Here is a 21792-nt window from a genome sequence, read left to right as displayed (position 1 = left end):
CTGGTGGGCCCGGAAGGCCTGAAAATCAGCTGGCCGGCCCGCACATGCACGCTGGAGCTGAGTTAGGGCAACGCTTGCGTGCCCACAGATAGGGCTCCGCGTGCCACCTGTGGCACACGTGCCATAGGTTCGCCATCACGGTCCTAGAATAATATGTAGCACGCCATTAATTCTCCCTTATTTCAACAGAATAAGCGTTGCATTTGATGAACGCAGCATGCAACACAATTCTGCAAATATTGCACCTTCCTCAAAACATCTAGAGCCACATTTTCTTCATAAGCACTTTTTAAGCCTCAAGCAGGACCCTGGGTCTCTGAACGTCTCCTTTTTTTTCTTCCCTCACTCTCACCTGTGTTTGTCCTTGCAGGCCCAAGGGGCTATGAACCAAGTCTGGCAAGTAGTTTTCCATTTCCAAAATGGTTCCGTTCAGGACATGATGGCTACCCAAGCTTACGACATGGGCTACGGCTTCAATACTACAGCCACCCGTGTTCTCTTCCGCACCCCTTACGGCACCCAGCAGACCGAAGTGGCTACGGTAAGAGAAGGTCCAAGCTTTGCTAAGGTTCAGAACTTCAGATCTGGTGGCAGAGAGGTGGCTGAGATAGAAGCTGAACATTGAGAGATTGCAAAACTGACTCTGGTTTGGTTCATGGGTGGGCCTCAAAAAATTTAGCAAGAGCGACCTACAAGAGCTAGATAAAATCTTGATGCGCCAAGAAAAAAGCATGATTTCAAAAACTTATAAACTGCTCATGAAAATAGAGATAGGTGAGGAAATAGTCAAAGATTCCATGATCGCTTGGGGGAAAAATTTTGGGTATCCAATACACTTAGATAAATGGCAAGAGATTTGGTGGGATAATATGAAATTAGTAGTATCCACGGCCTATAAAGAAAATATCTATAAAATGATATACAGGTGGCACCTGCCTCCCGATAGACTAGCTAAAATGTTCTCTGGGCAGTCGGCGGATTGTTGGAAATGCGGATGGGAACATGGCACCTATTGCCATCAGTGGTGGACGTGTCCGAAAGCAGTGATATTTTGGGGGGAAATAAAAAAATGGCTCAATGAGATCTTAATGTTAAAAATCGATTGGCGACCAGAGACATGCCTGCTTGGTGTTAAGCCGGAAAATATAAAAAGGGACTTGTGGTATTTGGCACTACATCTCATTACAGCGGCGAGACTGACGTATGCTCAACTCTGGAAAAATCAAAATATCCCAACAGAGGAGGCTATTATAAAAAAAAAAATTAGAATGTGCGGAAGCAGATATGCTAACTAAAAAATTAAAGGATAGAGAGCAAACACAAGTAGGTTTAGCTTGGGACAAATTCTATAAATGGTTAGAAAAGAGGAAACTATAACCCACATTAGATAAGGAATGGTATTTAATGAGAAATTTATATTATATAGGATAAGTGAGGTCGGATAGACCTAATTGATGCATTAAGGTATATAAGCTGTTCTGTCTTCTCCAGAATATAATTTAGAGTTATAGTACCGAATATTTGTTCATTAAGGTACTATATGGAAGTACATATGTTTATTGTTGTATTGTTTTTTGTGTGTCACTTTATGTTGTGTTGTCTTTTCTTTTTAACTGAAATGTAAATAAAGATTATTTTAAAAAAAATTTAGCAAGGGGTTCTTTCCCTGGTTGCTGGGTGGGTGTGGCCATGATGGATGTGGCCTAGTCGGCCTCCTCCACCACAGCAGAGGCGGGGGGTTGTCCTCTCCGGGCTCCGGAGGCTTTCCTCAAGCTTCCAGGAGGGTGAAAATGGCCTCCCCAAGCTCCGGAGGCCCTCCGGAGGCCCCGAACTTCCGGTAGGCCCGTTTTTCACCTTCCCTGAACCTCCGTGCGCACCCTGCACTTACCTGCATCCAAAACGGGCCGCTTGGGGACTCCTGGGAGGAGTGGAGCGGGGCGGGTGGGGCCAGCCAGGATTGGGATTTGGGGGTTCTCCAAACTTCACAGAATCTTAGTTAGAGGTTATCCCAAACCCCCGCAAACCCCCAGCAGCCCACCCCTGGTTTGGTTCACACAACAAATAACGTTAACAGGTGGCTGGTCCATCTTGCTGTATGAATGTAACATGGTTAGTTTATGGTTCGAGGTATTTTGTGATCAAACCATGTTTCAGTTGACCATAGGTTAGGCTTCCAGCGATGAAGTGACACACAGATTGTCGTGTCCAGATAGTACTTGCATTACAACCGTTTGTTTAGTGGCCTTCGAAGGTCAGGGGTGGGCTTCAAAAAATTTAACAAGGGGTTCACTGCCCTTGGTGGGCGTGACCATAGTGGGCATAGCCTAGTCGGCCTACTGCATCATGGCGGGGGGCGGGGCGTTTTTGCCCTCCCCGGGCTCCGGGGGCTTTCCTCAAGCCTCCGGGAGGGTGAAAGCAGCCTCCCCAGGCTCCGGAGGCCTATCCAAACTTCCAGTAGGCCCGGTTTTTTGCCTCCCCGAGTCCCCGCACGTGCCCTGCACTTACCTGCATCCAATATGGGCTGCAAGGGGACTCCTGGGAGGGGCGGGGTGGGTGGGGCCAGCCAGGAGTGGGATTTGGGGGTTCTCCAAACTGCACAGAATCTTAGCTAGAGGTTCTCCCGAACCCCTACGAACCCCCAGCAGTCCATCCCTGTCGAGGTATAATGGCACTGAAAAAAGGGATTTACGGCCATTTTTCACACTTATGGCATTCCCCGTGATCACGCGATGAACATTTGGAGGCTTGCCAACTGGCATGTATCCATGACGGTTGCATGTGACCTTCGGATGAGCAAAAGTCAATGGGGAAGCCGAGTCACCAAGCGACGGTGTGACTAACTTAACCGCCCGCAGTGATTCTCTTAACAACCGTGGAAAGAAAAGGTCGTAAAACAGGGCAAAAACCTCAGCCAAGGTATAAAATGTTCATCTGATCTGAGTTGCGGGGTGTTAGCACCGGGATAAACTCTGCCTCTTGGCTGTTCCTTCCACTGTAGGTTCAGGGCTTGGAAGTGGAAGTGGCCCGAGCCACGATCTTCTATAAACAGGCCTGGATGATCCTAATAGTAGATACTGCTGTGGCTTGTCCTATCAGTGAGTCACTTGCTTTCTTTGTTTACTTGATACGGTAGTTAATAGATGAGAATATGGTGCTTTCATCCTTAAATTGTGCATTGTGGTTGAGCCTTCCTTCCTTCCTTCCTTCCATCCCTTCTTCTTTTCCTTCCTCGTTCTACTCTTTCTTCCATCCTCTCTCATCCCTCCCTATCTCTTTCTCTCCTTCTTTCCTTCCTTCCTTCCTTCCTTCCTTCCTTCTTTTTTGTTCTTTCCTCCCTTCATCACTTTTCCTCCCTTCCTTTTTCTTCTATCTCCTTCCCTCCCACCATCCCTCTGTCTTTCCATCCATCCATCCTACCTTCCTTCTTTCTTTCCTCCCTTCCTCCTGCTTTTCCTCCCTCCCTCCCTCCCTTCCTCCTTCCTTCCTTCCTTTTGTTGTTGTTGTTAGTCACGAAGTTGTATCCGACCCATCGCGACCCCATGGACAACGTTCCTCCAGGCCTTCCTGTCCTCTACAATCCTCTGGAGTCCATTTAAGCTCACACCAGCTGCTTCGGTGACCCCATCCAGCCATCTCATTCTCTGTCGTCCTCTTCTTCCTTTGCTCTCAATCTTTCCCAGCATTAGGCTCTTCTCCTTCCTTCCTATTTCTTCCCATCACCCATCACCTCTTTCCCTCCCTCCTTCCCTCCCTCCTTCCTTCCCACTTTTCCTTCTTTCCTCCCTTTCTCTCGCTTTTCCTTCCTTCCTTTTCCTTCCTATCTCCCTCCCTCTCTTTCCTTCCTTCACTCCATCCCTCTTTCCACCCTTCCTTCCGTCTTTCTTTCCTACCTTCCTCCTGCTTTTCCTTCTTTCCTATTTCTTCCCATCTCCCTCTTTTTCCCCCCCTCCCTCCCTTTCTTTCTTTCCCTTCCCTTCCTCTCTCTTTTCAACCCTTCTTCCAACTTTTCCTTTTTTTCTCTCCCTCTGTCAGCACGTCAAGATGTATTTATCCTAGTGCTGACATAAGAAGGAGAACTCAGGCGTCTGCAACGGGACGGTTGCCTTTCACCTATTTATTTCCTCTGGAGATAATGTTCCCTAGGAGATGGATGGGAGGGGGGAAATTCTTTGAATTGGAGCAGTAGATTAGGGGTGAATGATTGGGAAGATGGCCAATGAATGCAGAGGAGTGGGGGAAGGAAGAGGAGGGGTTTGGGGTCGGCACGTCAGTGCCGGCTGCAATGAGTCGGTGTAAAAAGTGCTGTGCTTAATAAAATGGAAGTTTGTTTTATAAAAGACTTTATTTGCGATGCAATTTATTTGAAGACAGCCTGAAAACCTGACACCCTCCCTCCTTCCCTTCCTTCTTTCCTTCCTTCCTTCCATCCATCCATCCATCCATCCATCCATCCATCCATCCGTCATGATTTACAAGCTAACAGAATATAAAAACAAAGTGATATATCAGGGGTGTCAAACTGGATTTCTTTGAGGACCAGATCAACATTGCAATTCTCTGCCGCGGGCTGGCGGTGGAGGAGAGTGGTGGTAGAGAACAGGATCGATGCCTCCTGCAGCACTTTACCAACCAAAATGGGGTACGGTGGGAGGGGCTGCATGCCACACCTCATTTTCGCCCTCCATGGCTGCCTGCAGCATTCTTCTGGCTGAAAATGGGCCGAAAACAGGCCTCCTGAGGCCACACCGCGCAGCCCGTTTTCGGCTGGAAGAGTGCTGCTGGAGGCCAAAAACGGGCCACGCGGCCTATTTTTCGTTTGTTTTTGGCCCATTCTCAGTGGCCGAGGCATCGTGGGCCTGTTCTTTGATATTCCCAAGCCGGCCCTGCAGGCTAGATTTAAGCACCCCATTGGCTGGATTTGGTCCACGGGCCTTGAGTTTTGACACCCGTGATATAGATACTCTAAAACAGTGTTTCCCAAACTTGGCTATTTTAAGATGCATGGACTTCAATTCCCAGAATTCCCCAACCAGTATGCCTGGTTGAGGAATTCTGGGAGTTGAAGTCCATACATACCCCTCCTGCGCGAGCTGCACTGGCTCCCGGTGGTCTTCCGGGTGCGATTCAAGGTGTTGGTTACCACCTTTAAAGCGCTCCATGGCATAGGACCCGGGTATCTCCGAGACCGTCTTCTGCCACCAATAGCCTCCCACCGACCAGTTCGTTCCCACAGAGAGGGCCTCCTCAGGGTGCCATCAGCCAAGTTATGTCGGCTGGCGATGCCCAGGGGGAGGGCCTTCTCTGTGGGAGCCCCAGCCCTGTGGAATGAACTGCCCCCGGAAATACGTAAGATCTCCGACCTCCGGGTGTTTCGCTGCACATTGAAGACCCTGTTGTTCTGCCAGGCCGGACTATCAACACAATAGTTTTAAATTGGGGTATTTAAATTTATTGGGGTTTTAAATTTGAGCCACTTATTTAATTATTTTAAATTTTATATCATTGTTTTGTCTGTGTTTTTAAATAGGCTGTACACCGCCCTGAGTCCTTCGGGAGAAGGGCGGTATAGAAATAAAATTATTATTATTATTATTATTATTATTATTATTATTATTATTATTATTATTATTATTATTATTATTATTATCTTCAAAGGGTCAAGTTTGGGAAACACTGCTCTAAAAAGAGAAACAAGCAACCAAAATACTGACAAACCAAAACACCACGCAAAGGGTCCACCCCGCTTTCTAATCCGAGGCCTTCCTGGCTGGGTTTTATTGAGACCACCTGTAACACCTACCCCAAATTATTTATTTATTTATTATTTTATTGGTTCGATTTATATGCCGCCCTTCTCCGGAGACTCAGGGCGGCTTACAATGCGTTAAGTAATAGCCTTCATACTTTTGTATATAACTGCTTAGTAGGGCTTTCGGCCCCCCCTAAGCGGTATTCTTTTTTATACAAAGTCAGCTTATTGCCCCCACAAACCGGGTCCTCATTTTACCTACCTCGGAAGGATGGAAGGCTGAGTCAACCTTGAGCCTGGTGAGATTTGAACTTGCAGTAATTGCAAGCAGCTGGTGCTACTTAACAGCACTTTAGTCTGCTGCGCCACCAAGGCTCTTTTACAGGTGTGTCGTCCCCACCCCAAAAGGATCGATCGTCTTCTTATCGACCCCACACACATTCAGCTTCCTTCTCCTGCAGACCCTCCCACGTTCACCGCCACCGCTTTGCGCTGGACTTCGCCACGGATCATGCCGGCGCTGGTGGCCTTCCCCCTTCAGTTTGAAGATGAGACCATCGAGATGGGCGTGGATGGGCGCAGAATTGATAGGAGCACCATTGTGCGGAATGGCTACAGCTTCCTGATCGACATGCACTTCATCAGCATCACAGTACCCATTGGAGCTCTGGGAGGAATCACAGAGGTCAGTACTGGGCGCGGAGGTCCTTTCCCTGGGGATGGACGTCACCCTTTCGGACAACATGTCCCAAAGGCGCTTTTTCAAAAGGCAACTGGACTTTGTTTCCCCTGGATGCCATTTCGCTTCTCATCCAAGAAGCTTAGGGAGGGAGGGAGGGAGGAAGGAAGGAAAGGGAAGGAAGGAGGAAGAAACGGAGGGAGGAAGGGAGGAAGGAAGGAAGAAGGGAAGGGAAAGAAGGGAAAATGAAGGAAAGGGGAGGGGAGGGAAAGAAGGGAGGGAGGGAGAGAGACAGGGAGAGAGGAAGGGAAGGGAAAAAAGAGAAAGGAAGGGAAAGAAAGGGAGGGAGGGAAGGGAAGGAAGGAAGACAGGGACAAAGGAAGGAAGGAAAGAGAAGGAAGGAGGAAGAAGGGAAGGGAAAGAAGGGAAAATGAAGGAAAGGGGAGGGAAAGAAGGGAGGGAGGGAGAGAAATAGGGAGGGAGGGAGGAAGGAAGGGAAGAAGAAGGGAAAGAAAGGGAAAGAAAGGGAGGGAGGGAAGGGAAGGAGGGAGGAGGAAGGAAGGAAAGAGAAGGAAGGAGGAAGAAAGGGAAGGGAAAGAAGAGGGAAAAATGAAGGGGAGGGGAGGGAAAGAAGGGAGGGAGGGAGACAGGGAGGGAGGGAGGGAGGAAGGGAAGAAGAAGGGAAAGAAGGGAAGGGAAAGAAAGGGAGGGAGGGACAAAGGAAGAAAGGAAAGGGAAAAGGGAAGGGAAAGGAAGGGAAGGAAAGGAAAGGAGGGAGGGAGAAGGGAGGAGGAAGGAAGGAAGGAAGGAAGGAAGGAAGGAAGGAAGGAAGGAAGGAAGGAAGGAAGGAAGGGAGGGAGCAAACGTCTTGGAGCTTCAAATCCAGTTGCCTTTAATTAAAGCACCTTGGGGACAACCATGATCTGGATGGCCGAGAATCTCCACGGGCTTTCCGACAAGAGGCACAGAATGGATGAGGTCGGTCTGTTTCTTTCCAGAGTGACGTGATCGACAATCGTTACGGCACCACATATACCATCAAACTCCTTCTGGACCGCAGATGGCGAGGAGATGAAAGTGACTGGACCCGTCACCGGATCTTCAAGTCTATCCGCACCCCCTTTGCCCCCCAGATACCGCTGCTCACCGATAGTAAGTTTTTGTATCACACCCGGCTTTTCCTAGGTGAGGCGAGCAGGCTTTGGAAGACACCTGGTGGAGCACGAGTGTTCTCACCCAGCTCCCCAAACACGGCAAACCCTCTGTAGTTTCTCTTTCACCTCAGGATAACAAGTCTGTTGTCTGCCACACCTATTCATCTCCGCCCCCTGCCTTTTATCCCCAGAGCTAGGGTGGGACTTTGCTAGCAGTGATGCCTCTTCCGCCCCAAGGACCGGCCCACAGATTTCCACTGCTCTCCTCTCCTCTCCTCTGCCTTCTGTGCATCCGCACGTCAGGCACTGGACCCAGCTGTTCCTCCTCTTCCTCATCAGCCACCTCCAGACCTGAGGGATGTTGACTCTCCATCTGAGGGGTGACGGACGGCCCAGGCTCCCGCTCTGTCTCTCTCTCTGACAGCTCCATTCCCTCTTCCCCCTCGGAGCTTTCAGGTTGCCTTGATGCTGGCCCTGACTATCACTCCCACGCCTCCTCCTCTTCTGATCCGGCTGCTGGAGGGGCCGTCGGCCGACAGGCCACAACACTCAGCAATGGAAATCTTGGACTCAATTGTGGTCATAAGTCGAGGATTACCTGTATTTACAAATACAGGATTACCTGTATTTACATTTCTCTGCGGACATAGAAGGAGATCTTTCAGAATACTGTTACCCCAACTACATCAGGAAAATTGTCCTAGGCTTAGATTCCTCCAGTTGAAATAGTAACAGCACTTAAACTTATATACCGCTTCACAGTGCTTTTACAGCCCTCTCTAAGCGGTTTACAGAGTCAGCATATTGCCCCCAACAATCTGGACCCTCATTTTTCCCACCTCGGAAGGACGAAAGGCTGAGTCAACCTTGAGCCTGGTGAGATTCGAACTGCCGAACTCCTGGCAGCCGACAGACATCGTTGTGACCCAGGCCCACGTAGGTAGTAATTGACGCAAACAGTTCCAAAACAAACAGACTTTATTAGAACAGCTGAGAATTAACTCATTCTCAGCGTAGTCCAAACTAAATTAAAACGAACTCTTCATAAATTAGAATTAGACAAATTCTTCAGTCTAATCACCAACCTTACTCAGGGTACCGTCAGCCAAATTATGTCGACTGGCGACTCCCAGGGGGAGGGCCTTCTCTGTGGGGGCTCCAACCCTTTGGAATGAACTGCCCCCGGATATACGGAATATCCCTGATCTCCGTGCTTTCCGCCGTGCCCTCAAGACCCTGATGTTCCAACAGGCAGGGCTAAACATACAAACATGCGAATGATTTTTTAAATGTTATCTAATTCTGGGTTTTATTTAATTGACCAAACTAAGTGGCAATTTTAATTAGCAATTTTGTGGTGTTTGTGTGTCTATGTTTTTTCTTGACTGTACACCGCCTTGAGTCCTACGGGAGAAAGGCGGTATAGAAATATAATAAATAAATAAATAAATAAATAAATAACCTTGGTATAATTAGGCAAATTCTTCAGTCTAATCACCAACCTTGGTATAATTAGGCAAACTGCCAAAGGCTTCTCTTGGCAAAAGTTCAAAAGCAGAAGACACCAGCAAGAGATAAGTGCAGCAAAACTATCAACCTTGTTTTCCGACAAAGAGCCCAAGAACCGTTGCTGGTCTTTTAAGCTTTATGAGAGGGGCCAATCATCCCTTGGCTCTACTCCTGAGTCGTCCTCTTTGCTTTAGCTGCTCTTGCCTTCTGGCAGCTCTTCTCATACGTACTCTAGGAACAGGCTCCTCTGTTCCTCTGCCTCTCTACTGTCAGCCTCTGGAGGCTCCGAAGTCCGCATATCATTCCCCGATGGCCTTGGCCCCCTCTCTGCCTCCGATGCAGAGCCCTCATCTGGGCCTTCCCCAGCCTCCAGGACTGGCCCATGTTTTTCCTCAGCCTCATCGCTGTCCGACCTCGCTGCCAGCTCCGCAGGCTGCTGGCGAATCACAACAGACATTGCCCGCAGTACTGCGTTTTAACCACTCCGCCACCACGGTTCTGAAATTTCTGTTTCTCCTTAGACACGGTTCCAGAGAGAGGCTATTTCGATGTTACCATAGGGAACTTCCTTGCCGATGTGGAGCTGACTGCCATTACGATAGGCGGCAAACTCTTATCGCCACCGGAAATCAAAGGACACGGCTGCACCCTGGAGGAAGTCCCCAACGCCAATCACACCCGAGTTTTCGTTCTCAAGGTCCCTTTCTCCAACCCCCTGGTGGAACAGAAGGTAAGAAGGGGGGAAATTGCATGGCAAGGTTAGGGGGGAGAGTTTTCGCCGAAGTACCGGATGTTTGCAGCTTTGATTGTGACAAGGTACTAGTCCCTGTTGCTCAAATTTATTTATTTATTTTATTTATTTTATTTCCAATTTATATACCGCCCTTCTCCCTGAGGACTCAGGGCGGTGTACAGCCAGAATTAAGAACATGAAATAGAAATATTAAAAACAATTAAGATATATATAAATTTGGCCCAAAAATTAAAAATCACAAACCAATTAAAACATTTAAAAATTTCTTCTTAAACCAGCCCGGCTTGCTGGAAAAAGTGGGTTTTAAGGGCACGGCGGAAGGCACTGAGGTCTTGGATTCTCCTTATCTCTGGGGGCAACTGATTCCAGAGGGTAGGTGCCCCCGCAGATAAGGCCCTCCCCCTGGGGGTCACCAGCCTACATTGTTTGGCTGATGGCACCCTGAGGAGGCCCTCTCTGTGGGAGCGCACGGGTCGATGGGAGGTCGTCGGTAGCAGCAGGCGGTCTCGAAGATAGCTAGGCCCTATGCCATGCAGTGCTTTAAAGGTGATAACCAACACCTTGAAGCGCACCCGGAAGACCACCGGGAGCCAGTGCAGCTCGCGCAGGAGCGGTGTTACATGGGAGCGCCATGATGCTCCCGTCGCTACCCGCGCTGCTGCGTTCTGGACCAGTTGGAGCCTCTGGGTGCTCTTCAAGGGGAGCCCCATGCAGAGAGCGTTGCAGTAGTCAAGGCGAGAGGTGACGAGGGCGTGAGTGACTGTGCACAGGGAATCCCGATCAAGAAAGGGCCGCAACTGGCGAATCAGGCGAACCTGACAAAAGGTCCCCCTGGTTACAGCCGTCAGATGTTCCTCCAAGGACAGCTGCATATCCAGGAGGACTCCCAGATTGCGAGCCCTTTCTGTGGGGGCCAAAGACTCACCCCCAATAGTCAGTGATGGAGTCAACTGACTATATCGGGATGCCGGGAGCCACAGCCACTCAGTCTTGGAAGGGTTGAGCTTGAGCCTGTTCCTCCCCATCCAGATCCGCACAGCCTCCAGGCACTGGGACATCACTTCACGTTATCAAATGAATTGATAACATTAAGCTTACTAAGTTAAGTTGTGCTCACCTTTTGTGGAAGATAAGAGCATGTTCCTTGGACTTCTTTTTTTTTTTTTTTTAAGGTAAGTGATCAACTTTTGCGACCTTCTGATGAGCAATGGGGAACCTGGATTCACTTAACAACCGTGTTACTACGGCAGTGATTCGCTTAGCAACAGTGGCAAAAAAGGTCGTAAAATGGGGCAGAACTCACTTAACAACTGTCCCCCCCATAGCAATGGAAATGTTGGGCTTGATTGTGGCTGTAAGTTGAGGACTTCCTATACTCCTTCAGCCAAAGTTAGACGGGTTTCTTTGAGGATTGCCACAAGTTGAGAATAGCAGGAAGTGATAATTTAAATGCTTTCAGCAGGGGAATCCCTATATGCAGGGGTGAAATGCTACTAGTTCGGACCGGTTCGACCGAACTGGTAGCGATGGCGGCGGGTAGTTCGGAGAACCGGTAGCGATGGCAGTGCGAGGCTCCGCCCACCCACCCAGTTGTTGTTACTTCCTGGTTTTAACCAGGAAGTAACCTGTTTTTTACCCTCTGCGTATGCGCAGAAGGGTTTGCGCACATGCGGTGCGTGCACTTCCGAACCGGTAGGGAAGGTAAGTAGATTTCACCCCTGCCTATATGTCAGTGAGTTTGTGTGCCTAAAGAACTTTTTTTCTTCTGTAGTATCTATATGGCAACTTCAGGAAATACACTTTGCACCTAGAATATACATTTTTCCTGCTCCCGAAGGGCAAGTCATTTACTCATCCTGGAGTCATTGAATGTGAAGTCGCTGATGTAGGTGAGTCTGCTTGGCCAAACTGATCCGGATTCTGGAGTGCTTAAAAGTCATCAACATCCAATTAGATCAGGATTGGGGAACGATGGTCCCTTTATGAGTTGTGGACTTCAACTCCCAGAATTCCTGGGCCAGCATGGCTGGCCCAGGAATTCTGGGAGTTGAAGTCCACAAGTCATAAAGGGGCCATGGTGGCCCAGGAATTCTGGGAGTTGAAGTCTGCAAGTCCTGAAGGGGCCATGGTGGCCCAGGAATTCTGGGAGTTGAAGTCTGCAAGTCATGAAGGGGCCATGGTGGCCCAGGAATTCTGGGAGTTGAAGTCTGCAAGTCCTGAAGGGGCCATGGTGGCCCAGGAATTCTGGGAGTTGAAGTCTGCAAGTCATGAAGGGGCCATGCAGGCCCGGAATTCTGGGACTTGAAGTCCACTAGTCCTGAAGGGGCCATGGTGGCTCAGGAATTCTGGGAGTTGAAGTCCGCAAGTCCTGAAGGGGCCATGGTGGCCCAGGAATTCTGGGACTTGAAGTCCGCAAGTCCTGAAGGGGCATGGTGGCTCAGGAATTCTGGGAGTTGAAGTCCGCAAGTCCTGAAGGGGCCATGGTGGCCCAGGAATTCTGGGAGTTGAAGTCCACTAGTCCTGAAGGGGCCATGGTGGCCCAGGAATTCTGGGAGTTGAAGTCCATAAGTCATAAAGGGACCATGGGGGCCAGGAATTCTGGGAGTTGGTCTGCAAGTCATAAAAAGGACCATCGTTCCTCTCCTTTGAATTTGGTGGTCTTTTTGGGCAAGAATGGGAGGCACCCTGTAGCTTCAGAAGAAACACTTCTGGTTTTCCCAGTTCTAACGTTTCTTCCTTCATCTTCCTGGCTTTATCATGTCATGGAACCTGTGAGGTTGGGAGAGAGAAACAAACAGTGAAAATGAGAGAATTACCTTTTTAAACTCCTTCTCTGACACCAAGGATATTTCAATATTCGCAATGTAAACTGGTGATATTATTAACTCCATTTCACCTGCAAACGGGAAAAATTGATGTCCTAGCCGCATCTGTGTGACATGAAGGTCATACATTTCAATCTTCCAGTGTTGGAAGAAAAATCCAGGTCCAGTTCCAAGCTGGGAGAAAAGCGCTGGAAATAAAATGGAGGCTGATTGGAAAGAAAGTTAGTTTATTGATAAAGCAGAACCACTAGCAGCGTGTGGTTCTGGGACAGCTGACAAAATGGAGTTGAGAGTGGGTGGGTTTTGTATCTTTTGGATTGCTATGGAGTCATGCAGGGGTCATGGCTGGCTCTATAGGCAAAAGGATGTTGGAAGAAATGTCCATCTGGTTCAGTTCCAAGCGGGGAAAAAGACACTGGAAACATGGAGGCTGATTGGAAAGATAGTTTAATGAAGCAGAACCATCAAGGCACATGGTCCTGCTGCAGTTGCCCACATGGAGTGAAGAGTGAGGGTGGTGTATACCTTCTCTTGGGCCTTGCCCTTGAGCTTCCTGTTCCTGTGCAAGAAATGTATCCTATTGGCTGCTATAGGGGTCATGTGCAAATCCTAGGAGTTTGTCTGAGACAAGTTTGGTTGAAGCCTGGGCTGATCTAATGTCCTTAGGAGGTTTTGCAATGCAGTGAGCCCTGCTGCTACATGGGTTAATCCAATTATGTCCTGGAGGGTCCTGTCTTAATCCCATCACCCTGGAGCTGAAGGTCTTTTGTTTTGTAGATAGGCTGACCCAGTCCATCTCAATGGGCACCAAATATCTGCTGGGGGCAGGGAGCTGACTTTCTGTCTCCCTTAAGATTTCTATTTCTCTTTTTGGGGGAAATATAATATTCTGCCTTTTTAATATTTCCTAAAATATTTCATTCTTCTAGGAGGGGTGGGTGCTAACTTTCTACAAGGGGAAATGCAAATCCTATGTGTTTCTCTGAGCTAATCTTGTCAACCTTTGTCTTGTTGCTTATCTGGAGTTTCCATCTGACTCAGTCTTTCTGAATGGATTACCAAATCTGCATTTCTAAGAGCTGGCCTCCTCAGTTTCTGCTTGGGGCGAGGAGACTGGGGCTGGTTTCTGGCTGCCTTAAGATTTTTTTTCCTCCCATTTCTCCTTTGGGGGAAATATTCTATCCTGCCTTTTTATATTCCTCAAAATATTTCATTCTCTAGGAGGGTGCGTGGGTGCTGACTTGCTACGCCAATTGCCTACTGTGGTTCTCTTTCAGCCTCAAAACACTGTATATTTTCTGGCCATCAAACATTATTCATGCTGGTCCATTTTTTATGTCAGGTGTCTCCAAACGTAGCAGCTTTAAGACTTGTGGACTTCAACTCCCAGAATTGAAGTCCGCAAATCATGAAGGGGCCATGGTAGCCCAGGAATTCTGGGAGTTGAAGTCCACAAGTCCTGAAGGGGCCATGCTGGTCCAGGAATTCTGGGAGTTGAAGTCCGCAAGTCCTGAAGGGGCCATGGTGGCCCAGGAATTCTGGGAGTTGAAGTCCGTAAGTCATAAAGGGACCATGGGGGCCAGGAATTCTGGGAGTTGAAGTCCGCAAGACCTGAAGGGGCCATGGTGGCTCAGAAATTCTGGGAGTTGAAGTCCACAAGTCATAAAGGGGTCATGGTGGCCCAGGAATTCTGGGAGTTGAAGTCCGCAAGTCCTGAAGGGCCATGCTGGCTGGGGAATTCTGGGAGTTGAAGTCCACAAGTCTTAAAGTTGCCAAATTTGGGGATCCCTGTCTTATGGGAACCAGACCACCCTGCCCTGTTCACCAAAGCCAAAAATCAGTCAGTCAGTCAGTCAGTCAGTCAATCCTGACTGTCAATAAAATCTTCAACATTTCTATTTTCCTTCTTGTGTCTGATTGCTCCCGTTGTCCAGTTCTTCCACTGTTCGAGGGCTTCTGCGAAGAAGGGCAGATTGGTGTGAGGATGACGCGTGGGAATCTGGATCGCTACTGGGTTCCTTATGTGGGTAGCCTTCAGCTGACAAACGAACTCGCAGCATCACAAAATTACACCATTCAAGATGATGGCAGCTACTTCTACCTGTCGGTGCCATTTTTGGCTACTGGCTTGATGTACGAGGTGTGTTGGAAATAGACACTTGGGGCAGGAATTCTGGTTAAAGGAAGTTGCCTTGAGCAGAAGTATAGAATATAGAATAACAGACTTGGAAGGGATCTTGGAGGTCTTCTAGTCCAACCCCTGCTTAGGAAGGAAACCCTACACAACTTCAGACAAATGGTTATCCAACTTCTTCTTAAAAACTTCCAGTGTTGGAGCATTCACAACTTCTGGAGGCAAGTTGCTCCACTGATTAATTTTTCTAACTGCTGGGAAATTTCTCCTTAGTTCTAAGTTGCTTCTCTCCTTGATTAGTTTCCACCCGTTGCTTCTTGTCCTGCCCTCAGGTGCTTTGGAGAACAGCTTGACTCCCTCTTCTTTGTGGCAGCCCTTAAGATATTGGAAGACTGCTATCATCTCTCCCCTAGTCCTTCTTTTCATTAAACTAGACATACCCAGTTCCTGCAACCATTCTTCATATGTTTTAGCCTCCAGTCCCTTAATCCAGGGGTGGGCAACTGTGGCCCTTTTACAACCTGTGGACTTCAACTCCCAGAATTCCTAATACAGCCAAGCTGGCTCAGGAATTCTGGGAGTTGCAGTCCACAGGTTGTAAAAGGGCCACAGTTGCCCACCCCTGCCCTAATCAAATAGATTGTGAAGGAAGTAGATTGTGAAGGAAGGCTACAGCCAAAGATGTTTGTCTCCTCGGGTCCTGTAGATGACAGTTTGCAAAGGAAAGAGACTGGGAGTATCAGCCTACGTAGCTCATATTAGAGAGCAATTAAACATAACTATAGGTTGAAGACAGTCCAACACACATCTAGGCCCTGGATTAGTTGATTGATGGTGCACAACATCCAATGAGAAAGGTATAAAAATCCTTCTAATATAATTATCTTGGATGGGGAATATGACCGTAGCCACCTATTAGTGCTAACCAATCCTTCACTGTATATGAAATAAAAGATAAACGTACACTATTTCTTAATCTTTCATGAGGACAGGAAAACATTTTATATTGTAGTAGATTTTGTGAGCCACATATTAATGCTTATGTTTTCTTACATTTATCTAATGTTTTACCTTTCCCTATAGATTTTTGTAGATTTTAAGTCTCTCTCTCTCTCCTATCTATCTATCTATCTATCTATCTATCTATCTATCTATCATCTATCTTCTAGCTACCATCTAGCTATCTATCTATCTTATCTCTAGCTATCATCTAGCTACCATCTAGCTATCTATCATCTAGCTACCATCTATCTTTCTATCTATCTATCTATCTATCTATCTATCTATCTATCTATCTATCTTCTAGCTACCACCTAGCTATCTAGCTATTTATCTCATCTATCTATCTTCTAGCTACCATCTAGCTATCTATCTATCTCATCTATCTATCTTCTAGCTATCATCTAGCTATTATCTATCTATCTGTCTGTCTGTCTGTCTGTCTGTCTGTCTGTCTGTCTGTCTGTCTATCTATCTATCTATCTATCTATCTATCTATCTATCTTCTAACTACTATCTATCTATCTATCTATCTATCTATCTTCTAGCTATCATCTAGCTATCTAGCTATCTATCTCATCTATCTATCTTCTAGCTAACATCTAGCTACCATCTAGCTATCTACCATCTATCTATCTATCTATCTATCTATCTATCTATCTATCTATCTATCTATCTCATCTCTATCTATCTTCTAGCTACCACCTAGCCATCTAGCTGTCTATCTATCTCATCTCTCTCTCTCTCTCTCTCTCTCTCTCTCTCTCTCTCTCTCTCTCTCTCTCTCTCTCTCTCTCTCTCTCTCTCTCTTCTAGCTACCATCTAGCTATCTAGCTATCTAGCATCTATCTATCAGCTATCTATCAGCTATCTAGCTAATTAGCTAATCTATCTATGTATGTATGTATCTAATCTAATTGTAGCCTACATTCTTTATGCTGGTCTATAATCATTATAAATAACCCTGAAAAGTCCTATTTCTATCTGAACTACGTTCTATACTTGAAGGGCTATTAGAAGGAAGAGGGTATGGATTCATCTTTCTGTAGGGCAGGACAAATGGGAAGAAGCTTACCATCAGGGAGATCCAAAGCTGAAATAAGGAGACATTTCCTGATCTTGAAGCAATGGATCAACCTCCCTCCTGGAATGATGAGGTTCTGTCACTAAAGGTTTCCAAGCAAAGGTTGGACAGCCCCATAAATGGTGGGATGATCTGAAGATCTCTGCTTTGGGCAGGAGGTTGGACTAAAAGACTTTGGAGAACATCTCTTCCAACCCTCTGATTCTATGAGAAGGAAACTTAAAAGAAAGTCACAATCCCTTCTATGTCTTAAACCCAGAGAGCTATTTAACTCATTATAGATGGAGAAAGAGACAAATGACAAGCGTGTGAAGATCTTCCTCCTTCACTGTTTCTCATCATTTGTCCCGGTCAAAGGGGCAAAGAGATGATGGTGCACCTTCCAAGGTGAGCATGCTGTGTTGGGATGCTGGCATCGAACTGTTGGAAGAAATATCCAGGTCCAGTTCCAAGCCAGGAGAAAGGCACTGGAAACAAAATGGAGGCTGGAGGCTGATTGGAAAGAGGGTCCATTTATTGATGAAACAAAATGGAGGCTGGAGGCTGATTGGAAAGAGAGTCCATTTATTGATGAAGCAGAACCACCAAGCACATGTTACTCTGGACAGCTGACCCCATGGACTTGAGAGTGGGGACTATTTATACCATCTCTTGGGCTTTGCACTTGAGCTTCCTGTTCCTGTGCAAGAACATGTATTCTATTGGCTGTCGTCAGACTCCCATGGGCCTATGTACAAATCCTAGGAGTTTGTCTGAGCTAAGTTTGGTTGAAGTTTGGGCTGATGCAATGAAGGGGCAATTCCTATTGTGGCTGAGGGCTAATCCTACCTTTGTTGGATCTTGGGTGAGGGTATTTGCTTATGACTAGAACTAGCTATCTCTTTTAAGTGCTGACATCTGCTGAGGGCTATTAGGGAAAGTGGGAGCTGCTTTCCAAAAGCACGTTTCTCCAGTTCTCATCCAGGGAAATGTAATATTCTGGCTTTTTAAATATTTCTCAAAATATTTCATTCTTCTAGGAGAGGGGTGGGTGCTAACTTTCGACAGAACCCTCTCCAACCTCTGTCTTTCCTCCATGGCCCAGGATATCTCCCTCAACGGAGTTACTGTCCGGCTAGATTTTGGCCTGCGGGATAACAAGACACTGCTGACCATGGTGGAGTTCTCCAGATCTTGTGTCTTCCCTACTGGAAAATTACTGGGTGAGTCAAGATGTATAACATACACTGAGAGCTTATGCAAGGAAGGAGACAAATGCTTTGTCTGCCTAATCACATGTGGCCAAATAAAATGATCTAGTCTAACAGTGGCTAGTGTTGTGGTTCGTCAGCAGCCTGCGGAGCTGGCAGCGGAGTCGGACAGCGATGAGGCTGAGGAAGAACATGGGCCAGTCCTGGAGACTGGGGAAGGCCTGGATGAGGGCTCTGCGTCGGAGGCAGAGATGGGGCCAGGGCCATCAGGGAATGATGTGCGGACTTAGGAGCCTCCAGAGGCTGACAGTAGAGAGGCAGAGGAACAGGAGGAGCCTGTTCCTAGTGCACGTATGAGAAGAGCTTCCAAAAGGCAAGAGCAGCTAAAACAAAGAGGACGACTCGGGAGTAGGGCCAAGAGATGATTGGCCCCTCCCATAAGGCTTAAAAGACCAGCAACGGCTCTTGGGCTCTTTGTCGGAAAACAACGTTGATAATCTTGCTGCACTTATCTCTTGCTGGTGTCTTCTGCTTTTGAACATTTGCCAAGAGAAGCCTTGAGCAGTTTGCCTAATTATACCAAGGTTGGTGATTAGACTGAAGAATTTGTGTTATGAAGAGTTTGTTTCAATTTAGTTTGGACTACGCTGAGAATGAATTAATTCTCAGCTGTTCTAATAAAGTCTGTTTGTTTTGGAACTGTTTGCGCCGATTACTACCTACTTGGGCCTGGGTCACAACAGCTGGAGCATCTATTGAGTGATCCTGCTAGGTCAGTGATGGTGAACCTTTTCGGCACCGAGTGCTGAAAAGGGAGCACCTGCGCATGCACGCAGCAGCAAGTGCCAAAAAGGGAGCACTTCGTGTGCGCTTGTGCGCTTCGCACGTGCACGCTTGCTTGTTAGGGCAGCAACCAGGAAGAGGAGCTGCCTGGGGCGCATGTGTGCACCAGATAAAGTACTTCCGGTTTCCAGCATGAGCATGGGCGCTGGCCAGCAAGTCTTCCAGGTTTCTGGCGTCCATGTGCATGCGCCGATCAGCTGGCCGGCGCGCATCCCCGCGCCAGAAAATGGAAGACCAGCTCTTCCAATTTCTGTTGTGGTCCGCCAGCAGCCTGCAGAGCTGGCAGCAGAGTCGGACAATGAGAAGGCTGGGGAGGAACATGGGCCAGTCCTGGAGTCTGGGGAAGGCTCGGACGAGGGCTCTGCGTCGGAGGCAGAGATGGGGCCAGGGCCATCTGGGAGTTATGCGCGGACTCTGGAGCCTCCAGACTCAGACAGCATAGAGGCAGAGGAACAGGAGGCGCCTATTCCTAGTGACGCAGAGCCCTCGTCCGGGCCTTTCCCAGACTCCAGGACTGGCCCATGTTCCTCCCCAGACTCCTCACTGTCCGACTCTGTTGCCAGCTCCACAGGCTGCTAGAAGACCAGAACAGTATAGATCTTCCCTCTTCCCAAATCCCATCTGGACTCCTGGGTGATTTTCTGGAAAGTTTTGGCAGTACCAAAGCTCATGATATTGGACAGTCTTGCAAGATTTCCGCCTTTTTTTAATATTGTTGGAAGAACTATCCATCTGGTTCAGTTCCAAGCTGGGAGAAAGACACCGGAAACAACATGGAGGCTGATCGGAAAGATGGTTTATTGATGAAGCAGAATCACATGTGGTACTGGGCAGCTGACAAAATGGAGTTGGGAGTGGGTGGGTTTTATGCCTTCTTTGGGCTTTGTATTTGAGCTTCCTGTTCCTGTGCAAGAACATGTCATTTCATATTCTATTGGCTGTTGTCAGATTCCTATGGGGTCATGTAGAGGTCACAGCTGGCTCTATAGGCAAAAGAGGAAATGCAAATCCTAGGTGTTTTTCTGAGCTAATCTGGTCAGCCTCTGTCTTATTGTTTATCTGAGCTCCCAGGTTTCTGTGACTCTGAAGTTTGGACTGAGATGAAGGGACTTGTGTTCTGAAAGGGTTTTGGGCAATTCCTATTGTGGCTTATTGGTTTCCGTCCTGTCTTGGGTGATGGTAGAATGGAAGATAAAAAAAAATATTTCACTCAATTTGGGATGTTTTTTTTCAGCATGCTTTACAACCGCCTGCAATGCGGGATTTCTTCATCATGAGCCTTCTTCTGTGAAGTGTGCATGTGTTGATGAACGTAGATTTCCATGGTTTGTTGAGTCGGCCTTTTGTTGAAAGCTGCCTGAAATTCTTCTGTTGGTAGCAAAATGTCAGCCATGGAACTTTGGGGCCCATAGAAAAACTGGAGGGGTTTTGGAGTAATAAAAATAGAAAATAAGAGATGGTAATCAAAATAGAGGATTGAGATAAAGGTGGCTAAAAATATTAAAGAAGAGTATATACAAATATGAGATAACTTTAAGAAAAATAAATGTTTGCTGTAATATGTTTTGACTTTTAACTTGTAAGCAATGTTAGATTGGTAAATATGTTTAATTATGGTTTTATTGAATGAAACAAGAAGATACACAGATCTTAGTAACAAAGTGCGATCTAATCTAAAATATGCTGGAAATGATTATTATGAAACATATTGAGAACTAATTTGAAAAAGTATGTTGGGAAACTGACATGAAATAGATAATTATATTGCAAGGGAATTAAAAGAAGAGGTGATGGGCACCAACTAGTTAAGAGTTTGAGACTTGGGAGAAATATGTTGGAAACTAGTTAAAATGCTGGAAATCAGCTAAACAATGGTAGGAGAGTTAGAGGAGAATATGTTGGAAATTAGCCAAAATAGTGGGCACTCTGGAGGAGATTAGGCTGGAAATCAGCCAAACATGCTGGAAATTAGCCAAACAATAGAAGGCGGTATGGAGGAGAACATGCTAGTAATTAGTTTGAATAAAATTTTTGGGATGAATCTGTGTAATTTGAAATGTGTAAAAGCAATGATAAAATTTAAGATATCAAGATTTGATGGAATGGGTCAAGAGTCTAAGAAATGTAGTTAGAATTTTGTTGTATAAATGGTAAGAAAAATGGAGATGTATTGAGTTTGAAATTAAGATTTGAGGTGATAAAATTGTGGTTAATAATTAGAGTAAGAGATTAGAATATTATTAAAAAATATTTTGCAACTGATGGTAAAAGAGATGATAAAGATAATGTGGAGAAGAACCAGATATAAGCAAGATTGATACTTAGACACAAATGAGCTAAAGTAAATATGAAGTTAAAATTGTATTGATACAATAGATATATATAGTTAAGGATGTTAGAATCTATGTTAAAATTTATTCTTATGTTTTGAATTTTTACCTTTTAAAGATGCAATGGGAAATTGTGAATAGAGTCTGTTAAAGGAATGTAAGCACGGTAACCATCTATGACCGGATCGAGTTTTTGCTCTTGAAAGTTAAATTTTATGCTTATGTTTGAAAAATAATAAAAAATATCTACCAAAAAAAAAAAAAAAAGAACTTTGGGGGCATGTTAATTTAATGATTTCATTGTCGTTACTCTGCAGTATGCTTTCCCAATGGAACTATGATTGCCACCATGCTGAGCTTGGATACCAAACCAGAGTTAAATCCTCGGAGAACTCATCTACGGGATAAGAACTGTAGACCAGTAGGTGTTGATGACACCAAGGCCCTCTTCACCTTCTCTGTGGCCACCTGTGGTACCATCAGAAGGGTAAGTAAGAGTTGTCGGAATGTGGATGGGAGCCAGGATAACCAGGAACTTGAGT

At 46.6% G+C, this 21792-nt stretch overlaps 1 protein-coding gene across 3 annotated transcripts in view; it reads left to right on the top strand.

Moving 5' to 3' along the window:
• Window positions 1-21792, top strand: part of LOC117679697 (uncharacterized) — a 54525-nt gene that overhangs the window by 20560 nt on the left and 12173 nt on the right. For all 3 annotated transcript variants that reach the window (XM_060684400.2, XM_087893830.1, XM_087893829.1), the window contains exons 7-15: window positions 371-541; window positions 2999-3095; window positions 6211-6434; window positions 7427-7580; window positions 9613-9821; window positions 11617-11734; window positions 14605-14810; window positions 17972-18089; window positions 21568-21737. In XM_060684400.2, the coding sequence (XP_060540383.2) occupies window positions 371-541; window positions 2999-3095; window positions 6211-6434; window positions 7427-7580; window positions 9613-9821; window positions 11617-11734; window positions 14605-14810; window positions 17972-18089; window positions 21568-21737 (1467 nt within the window). The remainder of the gene's footprint in view (window positions 1-370; window positions 542-2998; window positions 3096-6210; window positions 6435-7426; window positions 7581-9612; window positions 9822-11616; window positions 11735-14604; window positions 14811-17971; window positions 18090-21567; window positions 21738-21792) is intronic.

Source organism: Pantherophis guttatus, chromosome 4 (genome assembly GCF_059756535.1).
Source record: "Pantherophis guttatus breed Tessera chromosome 4, ASM5975653v1, whole genome shotgun sequence".
NCBI classification, from domain to species: domain Eukaryota; kingdom Metazoa; phylum Chordata; class Lepidosauria; order Squamata; family Colubridae; genus Pantherophis; species Pantherophis guttatus.
The sequence above is the reverse complement of the archived record's forward strand: the minus strand, read 5'-3'. Positions and strand labels throughout refer to the sequence as shown.